Source organism: Parasteatoda tepidariorum, chromosome 1, assembly GCF_982258835.1.
Source record: "Parasteatoda tepidariorum strain Cologne lab strain chromosome 1, Ptep-v5.0, whole genome shotgun sequence".
Lineage (NCBI taxonomy): Eukaryota > Metazoa > Arthropoda > Arachnida > Araneae > Theridiidae > Parasteatoda > Parasteatoda tepidariorum.
Window position 1 is genome coordinate 73,210,904 of NC_141755.1, and position 16,977 is coordinate 73,227,880.

The 16,977-nt window shown below is 29.9% G+C and overlaps 1 protein-coding gene across 1 annotated transcript in view; it reads left to right on the forward strand.

Moving 5' to 3' along the window:
• qin (tudor domain-containing protein qin) overlaps positions 1-16,251 on the forward strand; it is a 66,401-nt gene extending 50,150 nt beyond the window's left edge. The window contains exons 28-38 of the mRNA XM_087166589.1: positions 333-545; positions 1,870-2,018; positions 3,792-4,135; positions 5,735-5,907; positions 7,635-7,751; positions 7,838-7,918; positions 8,716-8,847; positions 10,890-11,133; positions 13,220-13,349; positions 15,618-15,780; positions 15,963-16,251. Of these exons, the coding sequence (XP_087022715.1) occupies positions 333-545; positions 1,870-2,018; positions 3,792-4,135; positions 5,735-5,907; positions 7,635-7,751; positions 7,838-7,918; positions 8,716-8,847; positions 10,890-11,133; positions 13,220-13,349; positions 15,618-15,780; positions 15,963-16,070 (1,854 nt within the window). The 3' untranslated portion in view covers positions 16,071-16,251. The remainder of the gene's footprint in view (positions 1-332; positions 546-1,869; positions 2,019-3,791; positions 4,136-5,734; positions 5,908-7,634; positions 7,752-7,837; positions 7,919-8,715; positions 8,848-10,889; positions 11,134-13,219; positions 13,350-15,617; positions 15,781-15,962) is intronic.
• Positions 16,252-16,977: the final 726 nt, after the last annotated feature.

The window sequence follows — 16,977 nt, forward strand, 5'->3', positions numbered from 1 at the left end:
TATTCCCTTGTCTCCCATAATAATTTTTCAGTTCAGTCATTTCTTCACACCTTTTAAGTTATTGCTATAGCATATATATTAATGTTTCCTCTAATGCTGCATGTTATTCTATGAACTGAATTAGTTTTTTATTTCTGGATATTAACTGTTTTCAATGCTAAATGAAATTCAGGAATGTATGCATAAAAATTTTAAATCAATCTTTTGTGCATCGCAAATTATTTTGTCTTTGAAACTAATTAAACTCTTTGAAACTTGTATCGACAGTTTAATTGCACATGTATTTGATCAATTGTGTAAACATTGCTATTTCTTCTACTTGTTTACTCAAGGTGCACTATGTTGATTATGGTGGTAATGATGATGTTCCAAGAACAGATCTTCGTAAACTAATTGATCTGTTTACAAAAGATGATGCCTTCTCCATACGTTGCCATCTTGAAGGAATAACCCCAACTGGAGGGAGTGCGCAATGGTCGCGGACAGCTTGTGATGCTCTTCAGCGGACTGTTGTTGGCTATGATGTTTTGCTACTTACATTTAAGGTTAAAAAAATTTTGTCTTTGATTCAACCATTTCATCACCCTTTTCCTTCAAAACTATGTTTGGTAATTTTCTTAGTGCTGCAGAACAATTTATGTGTTTAATCATCCTTGATTAGACCATCTTAAAAGAGTCATTTACAACTTTATTTTAAAAAATATTGGGTCAAAGCAATTTTATAAAGCATAAAAAAATCATTTTATATAGTGTTTTGTTATGCCCAATTTTAGTAAATATTTTTAAATTCTTGTCAAATATGAAGAAAATAAAATTACACATCATGGGTGCAAGTCTTCCGTCCCCAGGACGGATTTCCGTCTTTCAAAAATGTCCGCGGGCGGAAACAAGACTGACTCGAAGACGGAAATCGGAATTTTTTTTTTCTGTCCATAAAAATATTTTTTAGGTCTACGTTATTGGTATATTTTCTTATGTCCTGTTGTTATTTTATCAAAAGACACATGAATAAATATTTTTTGTACAGTATTTAATCTTGATGTATTATGGTAAAGCTTTCTTAGATAGTTTGCATACGTCGAGGGGGTATTGTGTATGTTGGTATTTCAGTCAAAAAAATTTCAGTCTTGGCCTTTTTTCCAACTTGCACCCATGTTACACATTGGAGATCCACAAATTAATGTGTAAATAAATTACAAAGCAGGAATGCTATCAAAATCTCATATAAAAGGTTTGTGTGTGAAAAGATCAAAATCGCTCAAAGAAACAGGAATTGAAACACCAATATTAAAAACTCTTTCAAGTTTCAACCCCATTAGGCGGGTTTTAACTTTCTATACTAATTAATATTTATTACTATCTTAAGTGAGATTTTTTTTCAGTATTTCATATTGTTTGCTTTTTCCTCAATTCAATATAAACTTCTGACTCCCAAATTGTCTAATATTCTGTTTTCATTTTTGATAAGGGTTTTAAAAATGTATATGAAAGGGGGTTTTTACAGAGCACTCATACGCTACATAAATGCATAATTTTACATTGGTTTAAATCAGCGCGATCTAGTACCTTTATACCCTAGAACATGCTGTTATAGACAAATAAGAAACAAATTTATTTTAAGAATTAACTGAAAAATTTATTAACTGATTTTTAGTCTGTCGTCATGAGAATGTTTTATTTATTATTTTGTGCGTTAGACCACGCACAAAATTCATTTTAGATAAATCTATAATTAGTATTAGTTGTATGAAGGGTATTTATTTCTAGTTCCATCTTGTCTTTTTTTTTTTTTTTTTTTAAGTTTTGTTTGGAGCTAATTTTTTGTATCATTGCATTACTTTATTATAAAAATCTTTTTTAACTTTTTAGGGAGAACCTGATAAAGAAAACAATTCTTTGCCAGCAGATTTATATATTGAAAATTTGATACAAGGAGGTGCTCTTGAACCCACTAGATTAGAGTACCTTAGCATATCCGAAGAATTAGTAAAGAATGGCCTTGGACTTCCTGTGAGAAAGTAAGATTTTTATTTTTTTTATAAATCCAGATAAACCTCATCTCTAAATATTTATAAATAAAACTTCACAATAGTTTTCTATAAAGCAGAATGTGGCAGAATTTTAACATCTTCCTGAAGTTTTATTGTTAGTTGACTTATAAATAAATATACCAAGTGTTACAAAATTAATGGTCTAAACTATAGAAGAGGTAGGTTTTGTCATAAGAATTAAGAACTGATTAATGACCAGCAATGTTGTCTTATGTCCCTTTCCTATTATAAGCTGGCTGTTTGTGTGCTTTTATTTATCTAGATAACCTTAGTTTTATGCTTTCTAATGATTATTGCCATTCTTAATAGCTGTTTTATCTATATTCAATGATTTGGCAAATGATAAATAATCTTCCGAGTCCTCTGAGTTTTGATACCAGAGACGGAACTAGGGTTTACTACATGCCAGGGTTAAACTCAGTTTTTGTGCTCCTTGCGATTGATATCAGACTTAAAGGACCTTTTTCAAGACTGTTTTCAATCTTAGATTGTGTTAAAACTGAAATTTACCACACCTGACATTGATTGTGAAGTATTACATTGAATAAGATTTTGAAAATTTAAATAATGTTTTTCCAACTTCATAAATATTCATACAATTACGTTTAAAATTTGACAGTGCCTGTTATTAATGTAATATCTATTACATTTAGATGTTTTTGATCGTGTTTTTTGCTTTTGATTGATTAATTATTATAAGCTTCATTAAAGGCATTATGTAGTAAAGTATTTTTCATTCTCCCCAATTTGTTAAAAATAAATGTTTGAAAAGCCTACCTGCAAAGCAAACTACAATAATAGACATTTGCGTCAATTTTCGATTAATCATATAAAAATTTGAAGAAATTATGGGGCTTTTAAGTAAGTAAAACTAGGGATATTTAAGAGAGAAAATCATTTTATTCAGGAATTTATTTTTCATGACTTTGTCGACCCTGTCAAGCTACCCCGGCGTCAGATCTAGCCCCCTTCCCATTAGCTGTGCAAGTCTGAGATAGGAAATAATCCACAATGCTCAGTGAAACTGAGAATGTTTCAGACTTGCTGAGAAGATTTATCAAAGTAAAAAGTTTTTTTTTTTATTTCCCATAAGCTGCACAATCAGTCTCGATGAGCAGACCTAGTGCATTCTCCAGAAGTGGTATCCACTCTTTCAGGACCACCACAATGGGTGAGATACAGTTGGCCATGTTTATTTGGACGTCTAGTTTCTGCCACACTAGATGGCAGCACCAAGACTCTATTTGGATGCTAAAGTGCTCTGGGAATTTAATTTTGCCGGAAATGCCAAGAACCAATAAGGCACTCCAGGGATTTTTTACATGCCGCATAATCATACAACATGGCCGCTGAGGATTTTCTGCATCCCGAAAATCCGGTGTCTGGGCCGGGAATCTTACCCGCAGGCTTGGGCTCAGAAGAGCCGACGACAAACCAACTGCGCCACCCAGCCACTCAAAGTAAAAAGTCCTGACACATATTTTTCTGATAATGATATTGAAACAGGAATTAGAAGGGGGGAAAAATTTAAATCTTCATAATCAATTGAAGACTATCGTGAATCATTTTCTAAAATCACTAATATCTGTCGAAGTATTTGAATTTTTCAAAATATTTTAAAGGTATTAAGGAATCAAAAAATGAAATGTAATTTTTTTTTCTGGTTTAAAACATTGTTTTGCCCTTAATTCACTATAATTTGTTAAAACCAAAATTTTTATTCTCATCATGCTTTTGTAGGAAATGTAGTGTTAAGGATGATGTGCCTGCTGCAAAAACTCCTGATGTCAAAAAAGAAGATGTAAATAAAACTAATGAATCTCTAACTACTCCAAAAAAATGTGATATAGAAATGATAGAAAAAGATACCTCAGAAGCCTCTATAAATGGGTGTATCAATGCCCAAAAATGTGGTGAGATTCCCATTATAGAGTTACCAGCGGTGACAGTTCCTAGTCCACCCAAACCTAGAAAACCTAAATTCCAGTGGCTACCAGCTGTGTTACCTCTTGAATCTACATTCCGTGCATACATAACTAATGTTGGGGAAGATGGTAGTGTTCATCTTTATGTTTTAAAGGAAGGTAAGTTGATAATCAGTAGCTATTGTTAATCTATTATGTTGTTTTTTTTAAATATGTTTTTTGAAAGACAAGAAGAAGAAACTGGAAAAACCAAAAAATAAATGTACGACACTAAAAATGAGAAATGCAATTGTTTAGATTAAGAATAGTTTAAAAGTTTAACAAATAAAATTTAATGCTATACCATGAAGTTAGAAGCTGTTTAAGTTTTTTTTTATGTAGCTATTTTCTTATTTTAGTTTTATGTGGAATTTTAAAATTAGATATAAATATTATTTGTATTCTTAGTTTCCTAACAAATATGTACAGTTAAATTTTTATAAATTGTATGTACTTTGTTGATTTCAGTTGTTTGCATATTTTACATTAAAAATTTTAATTTATCGCTAATAATTGCAAACAGATTTATTTTTTCACAGCTTTAATTCTGATGAATATTGCAAATAATTTTAAGCTATTTTCAGCTGGCTAGATTTTTAATTTTTTTTATTTATTTTTTTTAATCTATGCATTTTTTAGCAATTTTAAACATTCATTTTGTTTTCAGTTGTAACAAAATAAATAGCTTGGAAGTTAATGTTAGTAATTAAACTAGATTAAAAGTGCAATCCTAACTTGTTTAAAAGAAAATTTCAAATATTATATTATTATTTTTTTAAAAATTTCCACTTTCTTAGGAAGAAAAGTGTCATCCATGAAATATTAAAGATCTTAGTAGAAAACGCAACTGTTATATTTTAGTGGTTCTGCCAAAATCAGTATAAGAATGTATTGAAAAATCAACGAGTTCTTTGCAAGAAAATCTTTGAAATTATAAATATCTTTTATTTAAATAATTATATTAACTATTTCATATGTATATATATGAAATATTTAACAAAAAATATTTGTGTATCCTTTATAAATAATGTGTAATGTTTATTAACTTAATTATTTTATGAATGAAAATTACAGTATATGGAATTTCTTGAAATAACTAACATTCCTAAGTTTAATATTCTTAAAATTAAACTTTGAGCTTGCTTTTTTTTTCTTTGTCACAATTAGCTTTAGTTATTTGAAATATGAGTTATAATGTTAAAATAGTTATCAAAAATTACAACAAATTACCTATCATCGAAAAGTTATTTATGAATTAAATTATTATTGTAATAATTAAGTTATTATTGTAATTAAAAAAAAGGGCCCGTTAGCCTACCCGTTTCAATGTTAAAGATTTGATTTTTGAATTGTCTTATTCGTATTACTTACTTTTTACCCTTTTTTTGTCATTCCAAATAAACATCTTTCAATAGTTCTTAGTGTTTTAAGTCTTTCTATTAATCTGCTAATGAGAGTCCAAGTTCCTTTTTCATTTGGTGCAAGTAACACACTTTGACTGGAAGAGTATTTTTTATATATGAAACTTTAAATTATGATTTTATTTTTTCATGACTTTTATGGAGCTAAATATCAATTTGATTTATTAGGGCGTATTTTCAGGGTAAGATCTAATTTTTGTGTCATATTTAATGAGAAACATGGTTGCTATTGCGTGTATTAAAATATTTCAATGAATTGCTGATTAATTATGATCTCTTGTTGGGTTTTTTTTTTCAGGTAATAGCCAGGTTGATATAATAAAGAAGGCTCTGCAGTTCAAGTTTACTAGAGATAGTTATGAGCCGTTAAAAGAGCCTCCGTCTGTTGGAGAAGCATGTATTGCAAAGTTCAGTGTGGATAGTTGTTGGTATAGAGCTGAAGTACTAAATATCTATTCAGAAAAGATAAAGGTAATTTCTATGTTACTTGTTCCATAGCTGCTCAAACAATAAAGATAGCCTACTATGATTTAAATCAGTTCTTTTGTATTTGTTACTGAATTGTTTCGCTTATAAAACTAGTATTTTATTTTTTTTCTTTCTATCAATGCTTTATTATTATTGCATGATTATAAAGAGAAAGGCTTTAGCTGTTAAGTGTTAATAATTACAAGATAACATGTTTTATCTATTATTTAACATATCTGTATTTCTTCAAATATAAGCTTTTGTAATCTGTTTATATATATTGCTCAGAAGAGCAGTTTCTGTCCCCCTCTGAGTTTTAATGTGACTATTTTTATTCTATTCTATAGTCCCGCAGTAGACTGATCGTAAAATACCAAAGTCAGTCATTACTAGCTGTGGTCAGTAAGCAGGTGGGCGACCACTTTGATCAGCCTGCTTAGGGACAGAGGGTGTCCGGTATTGGTCCTCGTTAAATTTTTCTACCATAAAGTGCTCAACTTAGTGCACAAGTCATTGGGCTACCAAAGCAGAGGAGCCCCTCTGCAGAGGATCAAAATTATGATGGCATGTTTTCGGACCATCCTCAGAAATGTTATTCAGACCGTCTCAAATAGCCCATTGTGCAGTTCCAGTGTGACGTAACTAGAATACCTACTTACCTATTCTATTTTATAATCATGAATAAATAGCCTATCAGCGTAAATAGGAAAACATCAGATCTATAACTTGGTTATTTTGAACTCAACTTAAGATTTTTGAGTCAAGTTCTGTGATAAATTTAGACTGTTTTTAGTGAGACCAGCTCCATATTTTATGAAAAGGGAAACTTTAAAACGTATGGCATTTTTATCTAACCCACAAACCATCTAACTTTGCATCATCACTGTAGTCAACCTACAATTGTTTGAATTCAAATAATGTATCACTTGTTTTGCAGAACTGTCTAAAGTGGTAATTTATTTAATATGCTATTGATTCACAAATAGAACTATGAGATATATTTTACTTCTACTGAGATTTATTCATCGACAGATTTATTCATCGATTGAAGTGGCAAAGACAAGGTTTTGTGTTTATTTATGTCATATTAATGATTAACCGTGCTTTTATATACTGAGAAAAGCCTTAGGAAAATCTTAAAGAATTTATGAACCACTTTATTAAGTAGATCTGCTTTATACCCATGTTGTAATTTTATTGTTTCATAACCTTTTTTTTTTTCATTTTTGAATTCTAATTTATGCAGTGGACAAAACGATTCCTTGCATTTAACGCAATCTCACTTCTGGATTCTTGCACTTTTCCCACCTTTTTTCTAAATTGATCGGATTTTTCTGCAATATTAATAAGAGCATGGTTTTAAAACATCTCCAAACCGGTCCTTCACTTTTTCAATTCAATTGTTGTTTCAATGGCTCTTTTGTCACCTGTACTCAGTGATGGATAAAAAATACCTTTCAATATTGGCTACCGAAAATGGAAGCATCGTCTATGTTAAAATAACTCTGGCATAAACAAGCTGGAGAGTCCAGTCTTTTGGAAGGACTTAAACCTGTTTTTGATGAAATATCCAGTAATATTTTTGTGCATGCATATTCATTGATGTATCTTACTTTCCCACTATTACTATAAATATTACTTGTATTTCCATTTGCGTTTACAAATTATTTTGTTACCATAATTGGTTTACGTATGTACCATTAAATTAGGGATGTCTTTATTACTATTAGGTGAACTTTGTTGATTATGGTAATAATGAAATGGTACCACTAAAAGATATTAGACCAGAAATTATAATGCAGAAATTTGCACGACAGTGTATAGAATGCAGTTTATATGGCTTAGATGTAAGTACTTTTTCCCCCTTTTTGATGTCTTAAATTGTAATGTATATTTTCAATTTACAAAAAAAATAATCAATTTTTATTTATAGGAATCTTTCAAATGGGATAATGCTGTGATAGATTTTGTACATAGACAGTTAGTTGAAACAGAAGTTGATGTGGAAATAATGGTAAGAAATTCATTTTGCTTTTTCTAAATGATTTTGTGAAGCTTTTAAGAAATTAAAATTAATTTCTATTTTGTCGCTGTGAACAAATTGTCATTTTACATAGTGCACGAATACATATAAAGTGTATGTTAAGTCATGCTAATGGTGTATGCACATTCAAATCATGAAGCAGTATGATTTTTAGGAAGGTTGCTTTAATCAGACAGCTCAAACTTTCAATTTTTTTAATATAATTGAAGTTACAACACGAGGATAATACATATATTTAAGTTCTATCTTTCCAAAATTGTTAGTCTGTTAGTGTTATATCAGTTGTCTTGTTAATAGTTTGTTAAAAATTAAGAAAAAAATTAGTCACTAGTTCAAAGGGCCAGTAACTAGTCTGTACACATTTTTAATCGTCTATTTACATGCCACTATTAGAAAAACTAAGAATGTGTAATTTCAGAATTATGAGGAAGCATGCTATTTTGTGACAAAAAACAGACCAAAACATTAAAAAAAAAAAAAAAACTGCATATTATCCTTTTACATTGATTACTGTTTCTCGGAAATCAAAATTTAGTGTGTGTGTGGTCTTGGACCAAAAGACTATCAATAATTTTGAGCCTTGTTTTATAAAGATATGTATAGTAATATATTTGATACTTAAAACATGAATATCATTTTCTGATAAATTTGTTGCCTGCAAAATTGTCTTAATTGTTTTTCATTTGCATTTTTTTAACTGTTATTACATGTGTCTTCTCTATTAGATAAATTGTATATATTTATTAACATAGTTATCTTAATACCAGGGTCCATCTAACAATGGCAAGCTTCCGTGTCGTATCAAAATGTTATCTGGTATGGATATATCTGAACTATTACTAAGCATGGGATTTGATTCTGCCGAGGAAGAGGATTTAGGTCACCTGTCAGTATCTCAAGTAAGAAATTATTTTATTTATCCTTATAAGACATTTATCAATTTTTAAGTATATTTATTGTCTAAGTCTAAAGCCTTTTGGGAGCCGTGGTGGCTCAGGGAATAGAGCTCTCGTCTCCCAATGAGGTGACCGGGTTTCGATCCAAGCAAAAGCCAGTTGATTCGAATTCTGCACTGACCACAGTACTGAAGAAAAATACCCTCAGTTGCAGACGAATTATGGGTTAGAGTCTCCTTGCCGTCAGGCTGGCGGTGGAAGGTTTTCGTGGTTTTACTCTCCATGTAAGGCAAATAAGGGTTAGTTGAAGCCCTCCACAAAGGCAAATTTCTCTCAATACTTGATCTAGCATTTCCCTTACCTTCTGGATTAGGTTCAAAATTACCAAGGCTACGGAGTTGAACATTAGTAGCCGTAAACTTTAAATTGGGTCGGCTGTTCGACGACGGTAATATAATGCAATAACAAAAACTTATGCATGTCTCTGCCTTCCAACCAAATTACAATTTGAAGGTCACAGCTTTGCATCAAAAATATTTCTTTCTCATTTTTATTTTTAATAAACTAGACAAAACTTTTACTGATAAAAGAAAAAGTCTCGTAAAACTAAAAAAATTATTTTTTATACTACTGCCAAGATGTTTTTGTTCAATAAAATCAAGTTAAGCAAGAAAATTACTAATTATTTTTAAAGATTTTACAAAATTATAAATTATCTAGTAGAAAGAGAGAAAGCTAATGAAAAGGACTTACCCATATTTAATGTGTGACTCATTTTGGATATGTCATTGTAGATAGTCTTATAAAAGTTTAAGTAATGATTTGAACATTTAAATGCTATTTGTTTTTCCCACAAAAGTGGTGAATTAATCAAAATATTTTAGATGTTACTTATTCATATGTTTTGCATGTTTTTAAAGTTTTATTGTACAAATATTTTTATCGTATTTCTAAAATTTAGTGACGCTGATCATTTTACAACATTAAAATTTGGAGCATTGACACAAGCTGGAACAAAATATTCACTGATGAAAAAAAAAATGTCATATAATGTCTTTTTCTTTTTATACGACATTGAAATTTAGTTTTAAATTTTACTTGTAACTTTATTTTAACCATTTCATTTCTTTTTTATTGAAATACAAATAGACCTGAACATGATAACTTCATCTGGTGATAGGATTTTCGCACACTTAGATTCAGTCTTCATGATTTGAAGGACTCACCTAAAACACATTAAGTTTTGCATATGACAGTCACAAAATTAAACAAAAAAAAAATATGTACTTTCTCACCGATTTGAATTCATAACCCTCCAAGTGTGGGGGAGACTTACAGCAGTAAATATGCTCTCAACACATAAATGAGAAGATCTGTTGAAATTTTGGACCATTAAATGTTAACTTGACTTCTCTCAAAACCTTTTTGTTCACAATTTTGAAACTTCTCTATTCAAAGGCTATTCCTTATAATTATTTATTACTGTAAATTATTTAATTTAATAAAGATAAAAACTTTTAATTGACAAAATAAAGAATTTCATTAATATCAGCCAATTAATATTTAAGTTTTTAAAGTCTTATTTTCAATTTTCAGTCCTATTTTTAAAAGGGTTAACTTTTAAGACTAATAATGGCTGTATATTGTGTTAATAAAAATCTTATGAAGTCATAATTTTTAGTCATAAATACTTTTTTTTTCTTCTTTTAAATGAGTATCAGTGCATATTAGGCATGTTTGTGAGTTTTTTAAGTTTCCTTTACAATTACAGTTTCCTTTTAAAAATAAATTTTAAAAAATGAGGGACTCTATATAATTTATCTATAGATAGTTTTATACAATAAAAAAAATTATTACTTAAATAAAAAGTACATCAAGTCGAGGTTTTTGTTACTTTACAGTATCAACTCTTGAACGCAACCCTACTTACAATTTTTTTAAATTTTGCTTCTTTTTATCAAAAGTTATTCAATATGTTTTGTGTTTAACTGATTGCGCTTGTTTCTTGATACTGATTTTTTTTCCTCTGTATCCTATCCTAACAGACTGAACTTGATGAATTTAAAACATTCTCTGCTGCCAAAGAATGGAGAGAAGGAGATCTCTATCCTGTGTGTATCACACAAGTTCCTTCTCCTAACATTGTCTATTTACAACAGCTTAAATTTGAAAATCCAAAAGAAGACTATGAAATAGAACATAATCAAGTACATGATGCATTTCTTCAGCTGATAGCAGAGCTTAGGGAAAAGGCCGACAGCTTCCCAAAATTGAAAGAACCTCTACCAGGTACGAAAGTCTTTATTTTAGTTTATTGCAGCTAATAAAATTATGGATAATTAAATTTCTATTATTAATTTGTTTCAGTTAAAGCTGTTTTTATTTTCCTTTTTATTAAAGCAGTAGAAAATATATTCAGTGAAATGTTGATGCATTGAAATTCTACAGAGTTTGCAAACTCTTGCAGTAAAATAAATGGAAAAAAAGTTTCCTATTAATGAAAAACTTGAGCTTTTCCCCCTGCTCGCTTGCCTCACCAATCTTTTCCCTCTGATTTCTGCAAACTTTTTCTTTTTAATTTTTTAACAAAAAATTATCACATCAAAATTAAAACATATTCAATTGAATAATCCCAAAATATTTTAACATATTAAGGTTTCCATAAATATAACAGGTTGCATTAGCTTATAGCTCTGTATTTCCATTAATGCATGTTAGGGTTGAGACTTGATAGATAGCAGGAGGTTGCAATAAAAAGTCAGAAGCAGTTTGTAGCTTGAAAGAATTTGCAAAGGGATTGGAATTTGGCCCGAGGATTGAAAGACAAGTTCATGATATCGGTTTATTCTGAAGCGATGAGAACTGGTAAGGTTCTTTAGGAGCTTTCTGAAATGAGGGACATTTTCGAAGAAAGTGATTGTTCATGTCGATACCTACGCAGTACAGACAGTTTTGGGTTTTGTATCAATTTATGCTTGAGTAAAATCGCATTTCTCAGAAGAGATTTAGTTCTGTGTGTGGCAATTAGTCCATAGAGATTTCGGGAGCTGATTAGTGGACAGTGATCTTGAGATCCATGAAGATGATGTATTTGCAAATCTTCCATACACAGAGTTCTTTATTTATCAGTTCGTTAAGGAAGGCTTGTCTATGGTCTTGAGGTGATGAAAGATGTAAAATGAAATTTTGATTTGGTGCTTGTTTTGCAAGCTTGCCTGCGTGTGCATTTTCTTTTATTCGGATGTGAGATAACAGATTCTTTAAATTTGGGTTAAAGAAATATTGACATGTAAACAATAACTTTTAAGTCTATGCTGCTGACAACCAATGAAATCGGTTCATTCTAAGTTACTTAAAGAACAATACCTGCGTCGTAAAATCTTATTTATGCGTCCTTTGAAATTGCATGGATTGGTCATCATTTTTTTCATTATGTTATTATTATTTATGTAGATACCTTTATAATTTTGAAAACTATTAAAAATTTCTTTTTTTTTTCTTTCTTTTTTTTTTTTTTTTTTTTTTTTGAATTACTCTTTTTGCAATTCGCGGACAAATCCTTAGTTTTTCACCTCCTTACAAACCATTCAAAATTTTAGTAAATCTTTTTGATACTTGCTTAAACTCTACTTTGGGACTGGAACTATAAGAACTGCGCAGTACTAACAGAACTATGCAAAATTACGGGAAATATAGTCTGGGGTGACATTACCCTCTTTTATGTTAAAATCCTTTAGGGGTGACCCTAAAATGCTTTTTAATTTTATTCAACTAGATGAGTGTTATATAAAATTAATAACTTATGCAATATAGAGGAAAATTTCAGTGCATAGAAATTTTTCTTATTAGTTACTCTTTGACCCCAACCTGGCACTTCTAACTTTACTCTAGTTGTGATGTCAGTATAGGCATTACATATTTCCTAGCTTTTAAATTTCCTTTTCAAAAATTTAATCATTTCTAATCCCTCTTAAAAAAATAAATCAGTTATTTAATTTTCGAATATAAATATTTTTATTTTCTTAGCAATTAATGTAACTGCTAACTTTTTAATTCAGTACAAATGCATAACTCATTAATTCAGTTGTTCTGACATTGAATAATAATTTTGGTTACTCACTTGTATTAAAATAAGAGGTTAGTTATTATGTTTATTGAAAATAGAAATATTTGTTTTCGCTCTTTATAAAATTTAATTTAAGGTAATTAACTGATTTATTTATTTAAAGAGAGATTGACAATGATTAAATTCATGAAATAAGACATTTAAAACCTAGGAAATGCCCATAATGGCATCGCACTAGCAAATAGTTATTTTTTCCTCTTATTATTGTTTATAATTTATAAAATAAAATGTTTTCTTGTTGTATCATAGGTATGCCATGTTGTGCTAAATACAGTTATGACCAAAACTGGTATCGTTGTGAGGTAACAAATCTTACTGAGGATGGTGTGGTTGTCCTGTACGTAGATTACGGTAACACAGAAGTTGTGTCTCCAAATGAGTATGAGATTTTTAGATATTTATTTATCTATTGACATTTATTTACCTTGTATTGATTAAATGCAGTGGTCGGAAAAACTACCTTATTTTTGTAGTTTACTACTTTGTTGCAAATATGTTTAACTATAACTAGTTTTTTACATGTAGTGACTACACACTACTTTGAAATTGTAGTAACTACTTCACTCTTTTAAGGAGACGAACTTTGCTGAAGCACTTAATTTACACCATTGTTCAAAATGTTTTTGAATAAGAAATAAGCTTACATAATGTATAAATGTAAGGGAATAATTAAAAAATTGTTATTCATGTTTACATGAACCATTTTGTTATTACAAAGCAATGTTTTTTTTTTTTTCGAATTTGTTCAATCGACCTTCAAATTTTTTTATGCCTTCTTCGATATCGAATATTTAATTTAAAAAATACGAAATTATTAAATACTTGAAATTTTAAGTGTTTATTTTGTAGTGAATTTTAAGTGCTCTTTCTTTTATTTCCTCTAGTGAATTGAATAATTCCTTTCCTTTGAAATAACATCAATGTTTCACGAGTGTACATTCGCATGTGAAAGTATGATTAAAGTGATTAATTATTTTTCGTAAAGGCTATTTTAAATATTAGCTATACGTGATTCTTAATATGTCATTCCTGTTAGCTCTGCTTCAGCTGCAGGGTCATTTTCATTGCATCCATTGACGGACTCTCGAAGATTTATACCCATCTAATTAGAAAAATTAGTTACGTTAGAGCCTTCTTTCTATACTAAACTAACGTTAAAAGTATTAGCCAAGAGTCACTACAGACTACTTTATTTTTAAAAAATAGCACGCTACATTGTAAATTACAAGAAATTTAGCGACTACATTAGTTTCCCTACTTGTAGTGCGCTGTTTCCGACCACTGGTTAAACCATAGGTATTAATATTTTATTAAGACCTCATAAAAGATCAATAATCATGCCGGGCTCTTTAAAAAGTCCTTAAATAAGCCTAACAATTAAATATGATTTTTTCCTTTCAAACCTTTTAATTTTGATGGCTTAAATTGCATTTTATAATTGCTCTACTCACTATTCTTAGTGCAATTTTTTTTTTAATTGTTCAAATAAAATTTAAAATAAATTCTTATCTGTTATAAAATCAATATGCTTGATTTCTCGTATCTCTATCTCTCTCTAGCCTTTAATGCTTACTCTTAATTCTTGATAATAAGTATGATACACACTACACCTAATAATGTTTTATTAACTTTTTATCATACTTGTTATAAAAAGTAAGCAGACTTTAGGGAAATACCCATTACTACAATAAGACAATACTGTCATGCAGTAGAAAAATCATCATAAGCAACAAAAAAATCAAAATTGAGGTTTTTATATTTTTGCTATGATAAACTATAGATTACAAAAGGACTTTTTTTGAAAATTTTTGTTTTATCAGTTTTCAGAAATTCTATTTTAGCAATAGAAAGAAAATAATTTTCTACCACTTTTCTCCGAAATTACCTTGAAGCACTTACATTGTTTTTTTCGAAAGCATTAGCCTTCTAATGAGGTGGGCCAGGTTCGAATCCCACCGATGGCTGGTCGATTCGAATTTCGCACCCCGCTGGCATCGACCACAGTGAAGTTAAATATATTCAGTGGTAGAAGGATTGTGGGTTAATCCCCTTGCCGTCAGGAGGTTCTCGTAGTCTTCCTCTCCATGTAACGCAATTGCATGTTATTTTCATTTTTAAAAAAACCTCCACGAAGGCAAATTTCTCCAAATACTTGATCCAGGAGTTCCCTTGTCATCTGGATTGGGTTCAAAATTACGAGGCTACAGAGTTGAACATTAGTAGTTATAAACCCAAAGTTGGCTGTTCAAAGCCGGTTACAAAATAAAATTGCATAGCGGAATAGTTATCAATTCATGGTCTTGTGATGGATAGTCTACGTTTTAATTACATATTACTTTCGACTCTCGATTCATTAAAATCTACCTTCTATCTATTCAAATGTCAATTAACATGAATAATAAGCAAAGCTTTTGTAAGTCTTATGTTTGTATAATTATTAATATATGTTTTATGAGAAGAAAAAAAACATTTTTGTGGTAATTACAATATATTTTTATGGTTGTGCATACATTTGTATACAGTTATGCATTATTAAAGAGAAACTAATTGCTTTTCATTTTTCCATCCTAATAAGTCAAATTACTTTTAAAGCAATCTTTTAGCCCTGTGTAAAAGAAATATGTATGTATAGTTCACTTTCTTTCAGCCTTCGAGAATTAGAAAGCAGATTTATTGAATTTCCAGTGCAAGTATACTTTTGTGAACTTCATGGTGTAAAACCTAAAGGTGTTGATTGGGACCCTAGTGTCCATGAAAGAATGGTGAAGAAAAGTCTAGAACTAAATCCAGAATTTGAGGCTAAAGTTGTGGTCAGTATAACATATCTATTTTTCATTTAATCTTTTGAAATACAGATTTTTTCTTCAATAACTTTTCTTTCTTTATATCTTTTAAGATGAAATTTTTATTATTATTTTAAATGTCAACTTAAATTATTATTTTATAGATAAAGAGTTTTAAATTTTTACTTAAACTTTCTTCATTTCTTCAGATTCCTGATAAAATTTTACAAGTGGACATCTTTACAAAAGTTGATGGACAGTATAGATTAGTTTACGAAGACCTGGTTGAAGAAAATCTCATTGTTTTAGATAAATGATAAAAACTTTGTTTATATTTCATACAGTTATCTGTGTCATTGTGATTAATTCATATTTTTTCTCCTCATGAACAAGCTCTCTGTAATTATTAAGCTAGATCATTTTTTATGTGATGTGGTTATGCTTCTCATTTGTTTTGTACATATTATTTTGTTATGAGAGAATAAATATTTATTTTAACTAGTGGTGTACTTATTCCCTAACTACACTAACAGTTTTGTAATCCACAGGATACTTCATAAATTATTTACGTCAGATTAACTTCTGATGCAAATAATTTATGAAGTATGTTGGTGTAATGATTTCATGTTGTGCAAAGAATGCTACAAGTGCTAAAACTTCAGTATCAAATCAAGGAGTAGATTTTTTAAAGATAATTTATTTGAAATTTAAATTATCGTGAATGAAATGAAATTTTGAAATAACATTTGAAATTTTCAATAAGAATATATATTTTGAAATAACATGAAAACAGTATATGATATTTTCAAATAACAGTATTTATTTGCTGGTGACTAATATATAATGTTTTATAACCATCGTTGAACAGCCTACCCAAGTTTGATTTAGAAACTATCAATGTTCAAATCCGTAGCCTTGTAATTTTGAACCTAATCCAGAAGACAAGCGAACTCCTGAATCAAGTATTGTGAGAAATTTGCCTTTGTGGCAGACTTTTTGATGGAACTAACCCACATTTGCATTGTATGGAGATGGACTGTCGCATGGAGAGGAGAACCTCCTCTCCATGCGACAGTCTCACGACCAGAAGACTCTAACCCATGATCAGTCTACCACTGAGGATATTTCACATCAGCACGGTGGCAGGTGCGAGCCAGTGGCGGAATTTGTATCGTAGAACCAACGCAGAGATTCGAACCCAGTTCACCTCATTGGGGGGCTAAC